General features: G+C 36.9%; 1 protein-coding gene across 4 annotated transcripts in view; it reads right to left on the bottom strand.

Annotated features, from left to right (window-relative positions):
- The window catches only part of HNRNPD (heterogeneous nuclear ribonucleoprotein D), a 17098-nt gene extending 3178 nt beyond the window's left edge, over positions 1-13920 (bottom strand). Inside the window, exons 1-5 of one of the 4 annotated variants that reach the window (XM_081127813.1) lie at positions 13367-13920; positions 11538-11594; positions 2715-2883; positions 1994-2155; positions 763-891 (exon numbers count right to left, since the gene is read on the bottom strand). In XM_081127813.1, the coding sequence (XP_080983939.1) occupies positions 763-891; positions 1994-2155; positions 2715-2883; positions 11538-11594; positions 13367-13599 (750 nt within the window). In that variant the 5' untranslated portion in view covers positions 13600-13920. The remainder of the gene's footprint in view (positions 1-762; positions 892-1993; positions 2156-2714; positions 2884-11537; positions 11595-13366) is intronic. The other 3 variants (XM_081127815.1, XM_081127814.1, XM_081127816.1) reach the window with 3 other exon arrangements.
- Positions 13921-14131: the final 211 nt, after the last annotated feature.

Genomic DNA, 14131 nt, shown 5'->3' on the forward strand with positions numbered 1-14131 from the left:
TTTACGAACTAAAACCATTAGTACTTGAAGAAATAATTACTTCTGACATCAAAAAAGTATTTGTTTGAGATGTTATTAATCCTACTTCTCAAAAAATACACTTTGGTAAAACCTAGACAAAAATTCATTTAAGCCCTAGCTGCGTCTGCCTCAGTGGCTAGTGTCGGCCCACAGACTCAAGGGTCCCAGGTTCAATTCCGGCCAAGGGCACACACCTCGGTTGCAAGCTCAATCCCCAGCACTGGTCAGGGCACACACAGGAGGCAACCAATCGATGTCTCTTTCCCATCAATCTCTCTCTCTCTGCCCCCCTTCCTCTCTCTCTGAAAAGCAATAGAAAAAATATCCTCCAGGTGAGGACTGAAATATAATAATTTTCACTTAAAAACAAATGTCTCACCCTGGCCAGTGTAGCTCGGTTGGGCATCCTCCTGAGCACCAAAAGATTGCGGGCTTGATCCCCTATAGGGGGCGTGCAGGAGGCAGCCAATTCATGTTTTGCTCTCTCATCCATCTTTTTCTTTCCCTCTCCCTTCCTCTCTCTAAAATCAATAAACAGTATTTTTCAAAAAGTTAGTTTCCCTTCTGCTCCCTAATAAAAGCAAAAAAAACAGTTGATCAATGACTTTGATGAACAAGGAGCCAATGAGACATCTTTAAAGCACAAAGCAAGCTAAATGAAGCCTTTACAGAAAGCTATAGGATTATACTCTTTACAAAAGCTAGTTACACAAGTCTACAATTAAATGAAAGCTAACTTACTTTACTAAGACCAACATTGTGGTATTTCTTTTCCATTATCTTCTTCACTGGTTCCTCTTCCTTAAAGGTAATAAAACAGAATCCACGCCTCTTATTGGATTTGTCCATGGGGAGCTCTATGGATTCCACCTGGTATCAAAAAATAAGTTTTAATGCCTTAGTTTGCACATTACTGACAATAAGAGCATAAGTTTAGTGGGAAAAGTGTACAAAGAAAACATGTATTTAGCCCTCAAACTCTAATCTGCTGTGTCCCTCTCCATTAATTCTAATCTTTTAAAAGAATTCAAGTCAGAATATCCACTCCACCTAAAATCTCTTCAAATCTACCTATAAAAACAAGCTCCACAGGGTACTAATATTTGCTGCTTAGTTGAAGGGTCACAAACTCAAATGCCATCAAGAACAATCAGAAGGAAATAAAACAATTTTAAGAAAAACCGAGTAAGAGAGACTACATTTGGGAGAAAATGAGGAGTGATGAGGACCACTGAAAACTGGAGAACATGCGACTGCCCAAAGGTGGAAGCTGCTACTCATCTTAGATGGCTGTTGCCAGACAAAAAAGCAGTTCCAAAGTTGTTTGCTCTTACAAATATTTAAGCTAGATATCCAGATTTTTGCCAGAAATGCCCATTCCTAAATACTAACAAAAAACATGCATTCAGTGGAATCAAGTAGATGATGTCTGCAAAGCTCTATCTCCAGGCTATATTTGTGGCCCAAAGCCATATATTTCTCAGCTTTAAATCATTAATCCATAAAAGGAACTCCCATCTAATTATTTCACTAAGTCTATAATTAACCTCATAAAATTTGCACATATAACATGTTATTTAAATTAGAAGGCACCAAACTCTATTCCTAATTCACTCCTTTTCTAATCTCAACTGAATCATTTCCTTCTGTATCTCAAGTACACTAATCTGGATTTCTTCCTCATGTTGTTTTTATTTTTATTTCTTCCATTAATCTGGTAAGCTCCATGAGATAAGAAATGTCTATTTCATCTTTGTGTACCCTGTGCACAGCAGTGCTATGCATATAGTTCAATAAGTGGAAAAAATTGCTATCATCTAACCTTCAAAGATCTGCTAATTATTAACAATATCTTTATTGCAAAAATAACCACATAATGTTTTAAATTCAAAACTTTGAAAAACCCTTAATGTGACAATTATATTCACACTAATTTGGGGGGGGGGGGCTGGATCAAAATATTATCACATACCTCACCAAAACCACCAAAGTACTCCCTTATTTTCTCTTCAGGTGTATCTGGAGAAAGGCCACCAACAAAAATTTTTTTAACAGGCTCTTTTGTTTTCATGGCTTTGGCCCTTTTAGGATCAATCACCTTTCCATTCAATTTATGTTCTTTCTGATCCATGACCTAAAGAAATTGAAGTTTTTTATTTTAAATATGTATATCTTAAGTTCAGAGACTATTATTAACTTATCTAAAAATAATTATAGTTAAATTAATATAGCTAAGGCTAGGCATATGTTGACTGGCTCATGATTAAACTGTCAAATTGTGGTGATGTGACACCAGCTAACATACACCAGCATTTAAACATAAAGGTCAGTAAGAACCAGCAGGGGAGAAGCAAGTCAATAACTAGAAGACATCACCTTTAACTATCAGCAATATAGACATGATTGCCACTTCTCCTTACCCAAAACAAAAGTTAATTTTAACTTAGTAGAGCCTGACACACAGAATATACATATTCAATAAACCTTTTTTTATACTTTAAATTGTTTATTAAAAATATAGTTGGCATAGTAAACACTTATTCAATCTAATTCTTCATAAAATGTATTGGCAAGAACTGTATCTCTTCCTTCATATTATTGCAAAAAGGGGAAATCACAAATAATAGACAAGTTAATTTTATCAAACTAGCCATATATTTTATATTAACTAATCAGAACACATAACACACTACCTTATCTACACTCTCCGACTCTTTAAACAGCACAAAGCCAAAACCCCTTGATCGCCCTGTGATAGGATCTAACTTCAGAGTGCAGTCTACAACTTCACCAAATTTGGAGAAGTAGTCCTTCAGATCTTTCTTTGTAGTGTCCCAGCTAAGGCCTCCTATAAACATTTTCCTGTAAAGACAAAAAGCAATATTAAAATGCTAAAAAAAATCAAACTTTGACTTAAGTATCAACATCAATAATACCTTTTTAAAACTGCACCAATTTACTGGGCAGTACATGAAAATGTCATTCTTCCTACATAATCATATAACAACACCCTATTCCAGTTTGGAAAGTTTTGCTTTATCACTGCTGCGCCTTCATAATTACAATACAGTGAGCAAGCAGCAGATTAAGTCTTTTGACTTGGCAAAAATAAGTATCTCCCCAAAGTAAAAAAACTGTACATCGTCTTTCTTAAATTACAAGTTAAATGTTGGTAACAGCAAAATACAGAATTTTAACTTCAAATTTCCCTTCTAAATCTTCATTATACTTGTAAAAAGGCTACTTAATCCCCACTGATCAGTGACAGCATGTCTATGCTGAAGTCCTTTCTATTTAACAGTTCTCTCATTAACAAAACTCTTAGCACATACAATGGAAAATTCTAAGTCTCACAATTAAGTTGTAAACCAAGATTTTTGATGTGCTAAGAGTTCTTAATAAAGACAAAAGTAATCATGTGAACAAAAAAAATTATCCATTGAAGCACAATCCACTAATTAACGTAGATGATTTATTTACAGTAGAACCTCAGTTAACCAGCAATAAAATATTTAAACCTTTAAAATGCTAAAAGTGACCGGTGGTAAACAGAAACCACTAAGATACTTTATGACCAAAAATACATATTACCAAAAATTTAAGGTGAAATCTTTTTTTAAACAGCAAAAGGCCATAAAGCTCAGATCTGGCAACTCGGCGATCCTTTTAGATCTGTGCCCTATGTCCCCCTCCAAAAAAGAGCTAACATATAACATACCTTCTACCCTTTAAAGAGACAGGACTGGAGATTTTTATTTTAAGGGTAAACTGTCAGAATTTGTTATGTGAGGGCTAAAAATTTCATCATGGGAATAAAATCGTCCTTGCTCACCGATTTATCATCTTTATAACTGGGGTGGGTCGGGGTAGGTATGGGGATGTGGTACTAACTTCCAGCTGTGGAAAGAAATTAAAAGCAGAAAACATCAACATATTGTGGGCTTTTAAAATATTGCCACTAAAGCCAATTCTTGCAACAAGAAGCCAATTTTATCCCTAAAATAAGATCTTGCTTCTGCTTCTCCCTAAAGATGCCAGATTAACTGAGGTGTTACTGACCTTACTATTTTATCCATAGACTTGTTTTTACTTCTAATGACAAAGTTAACTTTTAATGCAAAAGTTGTCTTACTTTAGGCATACACTGTTAGGTTTTCAACTTGTACATAAAGAGTTGGGCCATTTATACGCTTAACTTTCAAGATTTTCTGATAAAATTTCCACGCTTGAAGTAACCTTTATTAACCCTTTTTTGTATTTTATAATCAAATGAACATAACAAAAACACCCATGTTGTATAGGTATTGTTAACGCTTATTGCTAATTCAATGGGGGGAAAGTTGAGGTATTTTCAATTACGTTTTCTTCGTTCAAGTAATATACCTTGTAATATCCAATCCTAGTCACTTAAGTTGCCTTAAATACCTTATTTTTTAACCTAAAGATACAGATACTGCCTTCATAGATGAAAATTCATTACCAACATTTACCCTTTCAAGGCTAGGAGGACATAACTATCTTTTTAAGGATGAGAAAGAAAACTGACTAGTAAAGCAATGACCTCTTGCTCGGTTATCCATGGCAAGTTTCAAAACAGAAACAACTTCAAGTAAGTTGAAATTTAAATTTTAAATTACCAATTCTGTAATTATTACGGAAATTTTCATCAATAATTTAGGTATGAAATCATTTCAGCATCTAGATTATCTGAGGAACAGATCAGACACAATTTTCTTGCCTTTCAACTTTAGCTTTTTAAAATAAGGCTTTTGTGTTGGAGACAAAACTAGTTTTAATTTTATTTAACCAAAGCAATGTTTATATTGGATTAAGTGTCCTTAAATTAAGAAACTAAAAACAATTGCAAAGAAATAAAATATAACACCAATAATGAGGCTTGTTCTATTATTACTCACAAGCCCCAAATGTTTTTTTACAACAGCATAGGAAGTCAGTTTTCTTAAATATTAGATAAGCATACTAAATTCATTAACTAGCCCTATAAAAGTGCTCTCCAAAGAAACTTCCCACCTTTAATAGTCTTTGGCAGAGTTGTAAAATGTGTCTACCTTAGAACTGAAAAGGTCACTGAAGATGCTATCCTTCCTAACCAATCAAATCTCATTTATTCATTATATAAACTATTCTAGCAAACTATAATTTATACATATTCCATAATATTGATTACTCTTTCTCAAAAAATTTAGAGTAAATATGTAGTAAAACTTCAGCTATCCAGCACCTTTAAAGAATGAAAGCCAAATATTCCACCTTCATTAAGGCACTGCCAGCTTTCCCCAACCCCTCCTCCAACTGTTTTTCAACCTTCAATTATTTGGAATAAATTTTTTCTTCTACAGTAGATCACCCTTCTGCCTTCCTAATTAAATAAGAGTAATCATGATTTGACACTGTGTCAGTCATCTCTAATATAGTTACTATAGCATGCCCATAGGGTCTTCTGAAATTAGAGCTATTAATACACTTAGTGCATCTCATATTTTAGCAATTTTAACAAGTTATTTTTCATTTTTGCCAGTTTAATCACCAGTTGCTGTTCTAAAATGCCACCCCCTCCCATTTTTGTAGGATGGATAGGTGACACTCAAGCTTCCCAAATTTTATGTAAAGTACCATCTGAGTAAGAGCTTTAGTGGCTCTTCTGAGGCAAATGTATTACCATATGGTAGGCCAAAAAAGCACTTTTTCTGCTGCTCTAATTAAGGAAGGTTGCTGCACAACGGATTACCAGATAGGTAAATATACTACAATGAACACAAACTGTACCAAATCCATTCCATCTGTACTAAATGGAACATATTAAATCCATTCCATCTTTATTCAGTAGAAAAACCAAAATATCACAGTATGGTACAGTAAGTTATCTTAATTCTAGACAAATGGGAACTTATTTTTGCCTCTCTAGAAATCAGTACTCCGACATGCTCTCCCTCCTTCAAATTATGAGATGGTATAAGATACCAATTTAAATTTTCTATGTTTTATATTATTGTATCTTGCTTAAAGCACAATACCTATTGTCCATCCAGATTACCTCTGCTGCCTTGAATACAAAGACTGACTTCCAAGATGCTGTCACTCCTGCAGAGATGCGCAAACACTTTACAATGAAGTACAGATAGAACGTCAGAAAAATCCTAAGCAGCCAAGTTAAAACTACATCACAAGATTTGTTCAAATAACAACAAAAATGGGCCCCTAATGCTGCAATATGCTTTAAAATTTGATCCTTAGTTGTAAGTAAATCAATAACCCCAATTAAAATGTAGGACCTCATCTACCGTAATTTATTAATAAAGTTTACTTTTTAAATTCTACCTATAAGCTATTTAGCACCCCAAAAGCAGTACAGTATTCGATTTAAAACACTCAACAATTGAAATCTGTGCTTTTACTAATACTGATTTTACACCTATTACAGTATTAAACGACAGGCATAAAGTTATATAATTGAGTGCAAATGACTTATCTAAATGCTATGCAATGTCATTTAGGAATTTAGGCTGCTTTGTAGTACATACTTTAGAGAAAATAAATTTTAGAGGCAGTAAACCAAACTGCCTAAATTTAAATCCTACCTCTACCACTTACTGTGACCCCAAGGGGGAAAAAATTCTATGATTGTTTCCACGTCTATTAAAAAAAAAGGACTAAAAACCTACCTTAAATTAACACACTAAAAGGGCACAGAACATAGTCTGATGCTCAATAAAAATAAGATTATTTAGAAATGATAGAGCACAATCTAAATATAATTTAATAAAGCAACTTTTTCATTTACTCAATGGCGTAACTTAAATCTCCATGAGCTATATAGCTTCCAACTTATACTCTGTACTTGAGTTCATTAGGTTTAACATTACAAAGCCAACAGTACCTTATTTCAAGATACTTCCCCTAACGAGTCTTTAGTGTGTAATACCTCATTCAAGGTCAAATAATAAGCATCATTAGACTTCCAATTTTGGAATAGGGAACACCCCCCCACCACCACCAAAATTCTGTAACTTTCAAACACTTCCAAACAAATCATGATCTTTGTACATGGTTTCATAACAAGTTCTGACAGTTTAAAAAATACAACAGAATGTAAATGTGATTTACATTTCAAGTACACGACTAGCCAATCACTGTCACCTTTCAGAGTAATGTTACTCAAGCACACAACTAACTTATTTAAATAAATTTCCTGGTATTTTTAATCATTGTAGTTATTTTAATTCCTTTAAAATCTTAAATTGACATTAAGTATAATGAAATCTCACTAACACATAAATGGTTTTTCCTTAGAAGATAGACTTATTTTAAAGCCACCAGTTACCTAAAATGGAAGGAATGGGTTTACTTTTTGCAACTAGATAGTATCACATGTTAGGGTAATGACTTTAGATTCTGTGTAAAAAAATGCCTTTGGAAATAGTATAACAAACTTTTAACAAGTCATTAAAAATGATTAATTTTCCTAGCCTAGTATATGAAATCTCATTACTTTATACTTTAGAATGAACCCAAATGACGAAAAAAGATAACTAAGTTGAAAACATAATAGCTAATAAATTAAACCAGACAGGTTTTGAATAAAGTTTAAATGTTTAACCTCAAATTTCACCTTTTTCTTCATTTCATTCCTAGGCAAGAATGACATCTTATATTTTTACTTTTCAAATAAACTCTCAGCTTTGTAAAGTAAACTCCCATCTATCTAGAGGTTAAGGAATAGGGTTTCTTTAACCCAGAGGTTAAAGTTCTGGTTAACTGAGATTACTACATTCACAACTCTGTAAAGATATCCATTGGAAATCAATTTAGATATCAACACTAAACTCAGAAAATAATTAACTCTATTGATGAAATTTAAGAATCTTGCAGTGCTTTAACTTTTTAATAGTATAAGGGAAAAATTATAGAAGATTGATTCCATGACATTGTCTGTTGGTTACTTTTTTAGTATTATTTGCTGATAGTTTTTAGTTTTTCATCTTTCTCACAAGACTAAAGAGGGCGATGTTCCTAGTTCTTTGGGCTTTGTGATAGTTTCAAGTCTAGGTAAGCACGAATTTACAGAACATGACCCAATACTTAAAACTATCACCTTGATAACCGGCCAAACACTGCCAGTAATAAGAGTCTTCCCACCCCACCCCCAAACAGTCTTAAATGTCTAGCTCCAAAGTACAGTATAATACTCCAGAAACTAAAACATGCTTACCTTTACTCCACAGGAGTAAACCACTGGCAGTATCAACTATTAAGACACAGGACAAATACACACAAGCTAAGAAAGCAAGCTACGTAGTCAATCTTCCTGTGGTGAGCGTTGTTTCCAACACATAGATCAGCAAACCAAGTAACAAACATGTTATATTACCTGAGACCACACTGTTGGAAGTGAAGTAACAGAAACAGATCCCACGCTTCCAGCATCCAGTTCAGTGCCCTATCTACTAAAACGTTGAAGCAGAACTAAAGTGAAATAAAACTTTGAACTAACAAAAGTTATGTTTCACTCCATTTGTGAACCTGCACACATTTGAGGTGCACAGCTTTAAGTAGAATAGGAAAATAGTTATTCTATTCCTTTTTAAATGCTCTCAAGCATGGCATGTATCACCTGAAGGCTAAAATGAACCATCCTACATGTTGGTCATAAATCACAGTAGTAGACAAAACTTTCTTGTATTTATATATGACAGGATACTCAGGCAATAAAAACTATAAAGTAAATACACACTTAGTTCATAGAGGATGTCACATGACTTGGGGAAAAACAGGCTTAAGGCAAGTATATTTATCTCAAAAATGAGCACCGAAAAACTTCAATGATATTCTCCAATTCCAAACCCAAAGGTCAGGTGATTTTTTTATAGCATCTTTCGTAATAGATAAGAATTTGAAACGGAGAGCATTTAATATTCCTCCCTTACATGTTCATCATCTCAAGATTTGGGGGCATCAATTGCTGCAATTTAAACACTGGAAACCTGTCAAAGGTTCCAAAGAATGCTAAAATTCAGAACCATCTATTCAGGGTCTCAACTTTACAGTAAACTCAACTTTACTGAATCAAAGGCAAGTAAAGTTGGCATGAGACTGCTCTAAAATGGTTTTACAAGGCAAACAGTGTTCAGAATGCCCCCAAAGCACCAGGGAATAGACTATCATCTCAAATATTTAAAACAAAAACATGGGTAGTCCTATTTCTTAAAAATTAACAGGAGATAACCTATAGCAGAATTCAAGAATTCCCAAACAGGCTAATCACAGTTGAGCTTATACACTAATGATTAGAAGAATAGATCACACATCCTGTTATTAGAAAAGTATTGCTCTACTTTGATAACTGAATAGGACTATTTTGCTTCCTGCCCAATCCAACACAGACCAGTCAATGTACCTATCTTGTAAAACTGTCTGAAAGCTAATACAGCATTAGAGTTTTCCCCTGATCATGATACTTTAAAAATTGCCTCCATGTAGCTTCCTGGACACTAATTTCCAAGTATCTACAGTAACAGAACTGCAGCCCTGCAGAGAATATGAGTCCATACCAAAAGAGGAAATTTCAGTGCAAATGCTTCTCAGTAAAAATTAAAGACCCGAAAGTTGGAAAGATTAAAATGAGGTGAACTCAGGAAGGCATTTTACTATGGAAACAATTACTCTGAAAATCCATGGTAAACTGTGGAAATATCCACTAGAGGTATGTAAAGGCATGCCCTCCTCATAACAGCTGTTTAATCTTATATTCAAATTTTAAAACTACTTTTAGGCCTACAACAAAATGATTTAAAAAATATTTTAGGATGAAACTGTAATCACCTTATTCTCAAGTTAGAACTGTAAAAGGAAACACATGCAGAAATATGTTTAAGAAATTAAATTTAGATGATTTTATATCTAGTAAGTAGTCTTATCCTCACTACTGAGACTACTCTGAAACTGCTGCCGAATGTCCCTCAAACAGGGAGACAAGTAAAAGAACAGAGTAGCAAGTGCACAGACACCAAAAAGTTGTTTAATGGTCTTGAGATTTTTCTTTTCTGGTTCAAAAGTAAAAAAGAGTATTACAGGATGAGGTTTAGGTGACTGGGCAGTAATTTTAAAAGGTCAAATATTATACTTTAAAAATGAAAGCATTATTTGTTAAATGTAAACTTGCTTAACTTAAAATGAACCTCAGTAAAATCCTATTTTCGATAAATTGGTCAGAATCTAAAACATTCATTAAACTATAAACATTTAATTGCCCATTTTTCCTGAGAAGTCACTCAAAAAACTTGTAAAGTTATAGTATTAGGTAGCAGGGCAAGTACTTCTTACAAGAGTAAAAACAGTGACCTTCAAACCTAATGGTCCTTTTAAATTACTGAAAATAATGCTTACAGAAGATTTGAAATATATAATGGAGTAGCAAAACCAAGTACAGTTATGGTTTAATCTTAGTTTGTCACTATTAGCAGTGAAAATATCAATATGAAAGGGTATAATTTTCATCAGGAACATTTTTATTCTGTGTGTCAAACTCTAACCCCAGTTTCTTCTTTTGCTTTTCCCTTAAGACTATTGCTTCTAGTCTGCTTTATCTCCAATATAAAACTGGATAGATTTTAGTGGATGAGAATACAGTAATAAGAAAAGCTCGAGTTAAATTTAAATGTTAACCCTACTAGGCTCTTTATAGAATGTAATTTGTACAGATGTAAGTCAACTATCTACAAATTACTGGCCCTCCATACTCCAGTAGTGGTGGATAAAAAAACTCCTGGAAAACTCAAATATAACCCTAAAGAAAAACTGACATTTAGGGAGAAGGAATAATAGTCAATCTACCAGCCTTCCAAAGAGAAATCATGCAATTGTGAACACATCAACCAACTGTAATTAACGTTCCAGCCAAATCACACAAAACATCTGATTTAAGAGCTGTAGTGGAAAGCCACATCAGCCAACCTCTGAATTGTACTATCCGATTCTTAAAGTTATATTTATAAATATAAATACGGTTGGTGATAAAACACATACATTTTTGCATAATGCATACACACAATGCTACTTTAAAAATTTTACTTTTGACATCTCCAGAATATTTCAGTATAACATGCAAGACATTTTAAATACACATGATTTTATATCAAGTAACCTTCACATTTAGCACTAAACTTAGAATTCCAAAAATATGTCTTAAAAACAAAAATCAAATTTGAAATTAGTTTTTCTTGCCCAGATTAAAAAAAATCATTACTATGTTAAGCTTTAATTGGCCAAACCACAATTACATGCATTACCACAGACCCAAAACCATGTAATGGCATCAGTTTTGCCCAAAGATCACTCATGATGCCTGAAAAGGTTTTATATCCCAGGTACAAGATATCCTACTGTACTAATGTCTAGAATTTCCTGGGGAGTCAATGGGCAACCAACCAAAACACAGCCTCTGCAAGTTATGACTATTGAAACCTTTATAATACAGAAATAAAATTTAAAAGTTTTACCATTCTTCCCGCTGTGTCGTCGCTGCTTCAGAGTGTCGTGGGGAGGAGTTTGAATGGCTAGGGAATTAACAACCGGTACAGCAACCAATCAAAATTCTAGTTTTAGTTTTTGACATTGTTAGGGTTAAAAACTTTAATTAATTTACACTTCAGTTCAACAGTAGATAACTACAAAGGCAGCTGCTTTGTGATTTGAAAAATCAAGGTTAATAGAAAGCCTGCCCTAAACAGCAAGTTACACAGTTACTTTTTGGTGCCTCTGCCCAAATAACAGAATTCAGAAAACGAAAACCAAAATAGTAAAGGCTTAAGTTTCCAAGTATTTAACACATTCCTTTCTTAAACTATACATTATTAAAGATTAATTAAAGAAAAGCTAGTTTCCTATCCCACCTACACTCTCCTAGTCAGCACAATCAGCCGGACAAGTCTGTCTGGGCTGAGATTAAATCCTATACTCCAAAGTGATTCTCTCTCCCCCCTCCAAATCTTGTGCTCTTTCCCAACTGCTTTTACCTTCCAACACCTTTTTCCTTGTTATAATGAAATAAATTCACACATACGCTACTAAAAGGATTGGAAGCATTAATCCAAGACCAGTAGTCAGTAACAGGAGTAAGAAAACCCAACCAAGAACCCCGATTTAGTTCCTCCTTCTAACTCCCACTCCCAAATGCTGCATTTTAATATATTAAGTGCAGCTTTAAGTAATATATACAACCAATTCCAAATGGAGGAAACAAGTTACTACTTAAAAACCTGCAAAAAAAAAAAAAGTTATGCCATAGCATAATACCGGATTTGTTCATTTTTTGAAAGGCTGGTGGGCCTCCTTTAACAGTGGGTAAGAGCAGAAAGGAGAAATCGAGAGAGACCAAAAAAAGGATCCTGGGCACCGGATGGGGAAAAAAAGATTTTGTAAAAAATGTAAGTTACACAGAAAAAGTAAAGTAGGTAAGAGTACCATCTGTACGAACAATTGGGGAATCCAATAGCTGAGAGCGAGAAAAGGGTGCGCGGTTCGTGTAACTCGCGGGGGGGCGGGGGGGGGGCAGCAAGCCAGAGGTAGAGCAGCTCCAGTCAAGTGCAGGCCCCGCCAAGGAACTAACCAAAGCCCGTGGAGCAAAACCAATGTACCAACAGGCGATTCGGAAAATTTCACCTAGTCCAATTTGTTCCCTAGGCTGAAAAGTAGAGACTAAGTAAGCAAGCCGTTGTGCGACAGTGTACAGTGAAAAAAACGAAGATATCGAGGCGAAACTCATTCAAAATACTAAAAAAAAATTGGCCTGAAGCCGAAACGGGAGGACAGGTGGAAGCCTACACGTCCTCCAAAGCATGTGCTTATAAAACAATCGCATCGTCTAGGGATGCTGGAGAGAGAGACGCACCAAATAAACCTTAGTTGCATAAAGGCTTTGTATCTGTTTACGGTTTTATGCCCGGGACTTTAGAAAACGGGGGACGGAAAAGACAGAAGGAAAAGGGAGGGAAAAAAAAAGGTACCCTCGACAGGCGGGAAAAAATCCTGGCGGCTAAGTCGGTGGGAGGAGACCCACGGCAAGGGAGGGAAGAAGGGCGGGCCGGGGAGCAGCGTGGTGATGGCTAAAGGTGGAAACGTGTGTGATGGGGGAGGGGGCGATAAACAGGCAGGGGGAGAAGGAAATAAAAGCCCAGGGGATCCCGATGTAGAGAACAGAACAGTGCAAGAAGGTTGCATGGGGACCTGGAGGGCGGGCGGAGAGCGGGAACGAGGCCTAATGGCGGGGAATGGGGAGGGGGAGGGGAAACTAGTTGGGCCTGGCTATCCCGGGCAGCCCCTTACTCACCCTTCATCCTCCTCGTTCTTACTGGCATCGATCTTCGCCCCCTCCGACTCGGCGCTGCCCCCTTCAGTGCCTCCGGCCGCGGTTCCGCCCCCGGTCCCGGCTCCGCTTCCCGCCGCCGCCGATGCCCCTTGCGCCGCCGCCACCATGGCTCCCTCCTGCTCGCCTGCCGAGCCGCCTGCAGCCGCCGTTGCCGCCGCCGCCGCCCCGTCGCCGCCGAACTGCTCCTCCGACATAGTGCTACTGCCTCCGCCGCCGAAGAGACTACACCCGCCGCTGCCGCGAACCGAAACTAGCAGCAAAGTAATCCCCGCCGCTGCCGCGCGCCCGCTGTACCGCGCGAAGCACACAAGACAGAGAAGGCGCGCGTGGCTGCAAAGGCTCCTGCGCCTCTCCCTGGCCTGCCCACCTCGCCTCCCACTCTCGCGCGGCGCGCACTCCCGCTCTCTGCCGCTGCACTAAAAAAGAATAAGAAGCAGCGGCGGCCCCTCTTGCCTCCTCCTCGCTTTAATGGCGCCGCCGCGGACCACCTAAAATGGCCGACGGAAGAACGGCGCGTCCCGGTCACGTGACGCGCGAGCGCGCCCTTTGCACTCCCCCGCCCCCTCTACCGCTATTTTTTTTCCCTTTCCTCCTCGGTCCCGCCCTCTCGCTTCCTTTTATACCTTCGTCGCTTGCGCGGCGCCGCACAGCGTGAGGCCTTTAAAAGGAACCGGAAGTGGCGTTCGATTAGACGGCTGCGCGCGGACCATCGAGAACAAGGAGCGC

The sequence above is a fragment of the Miniopterus schreibersii genome (assembly GCF_964146895.1).
Source record: "Miniopterus schreibersii genome assembly, chromosome: 1".
Taxonomy (NCBI): domain Eukaryota; kingdom Metazoa; phylum Chordata; class Mammalia; order Chiroptera; family Miniopteridae; genus Miniopterus; species Miniopterus schreibersii.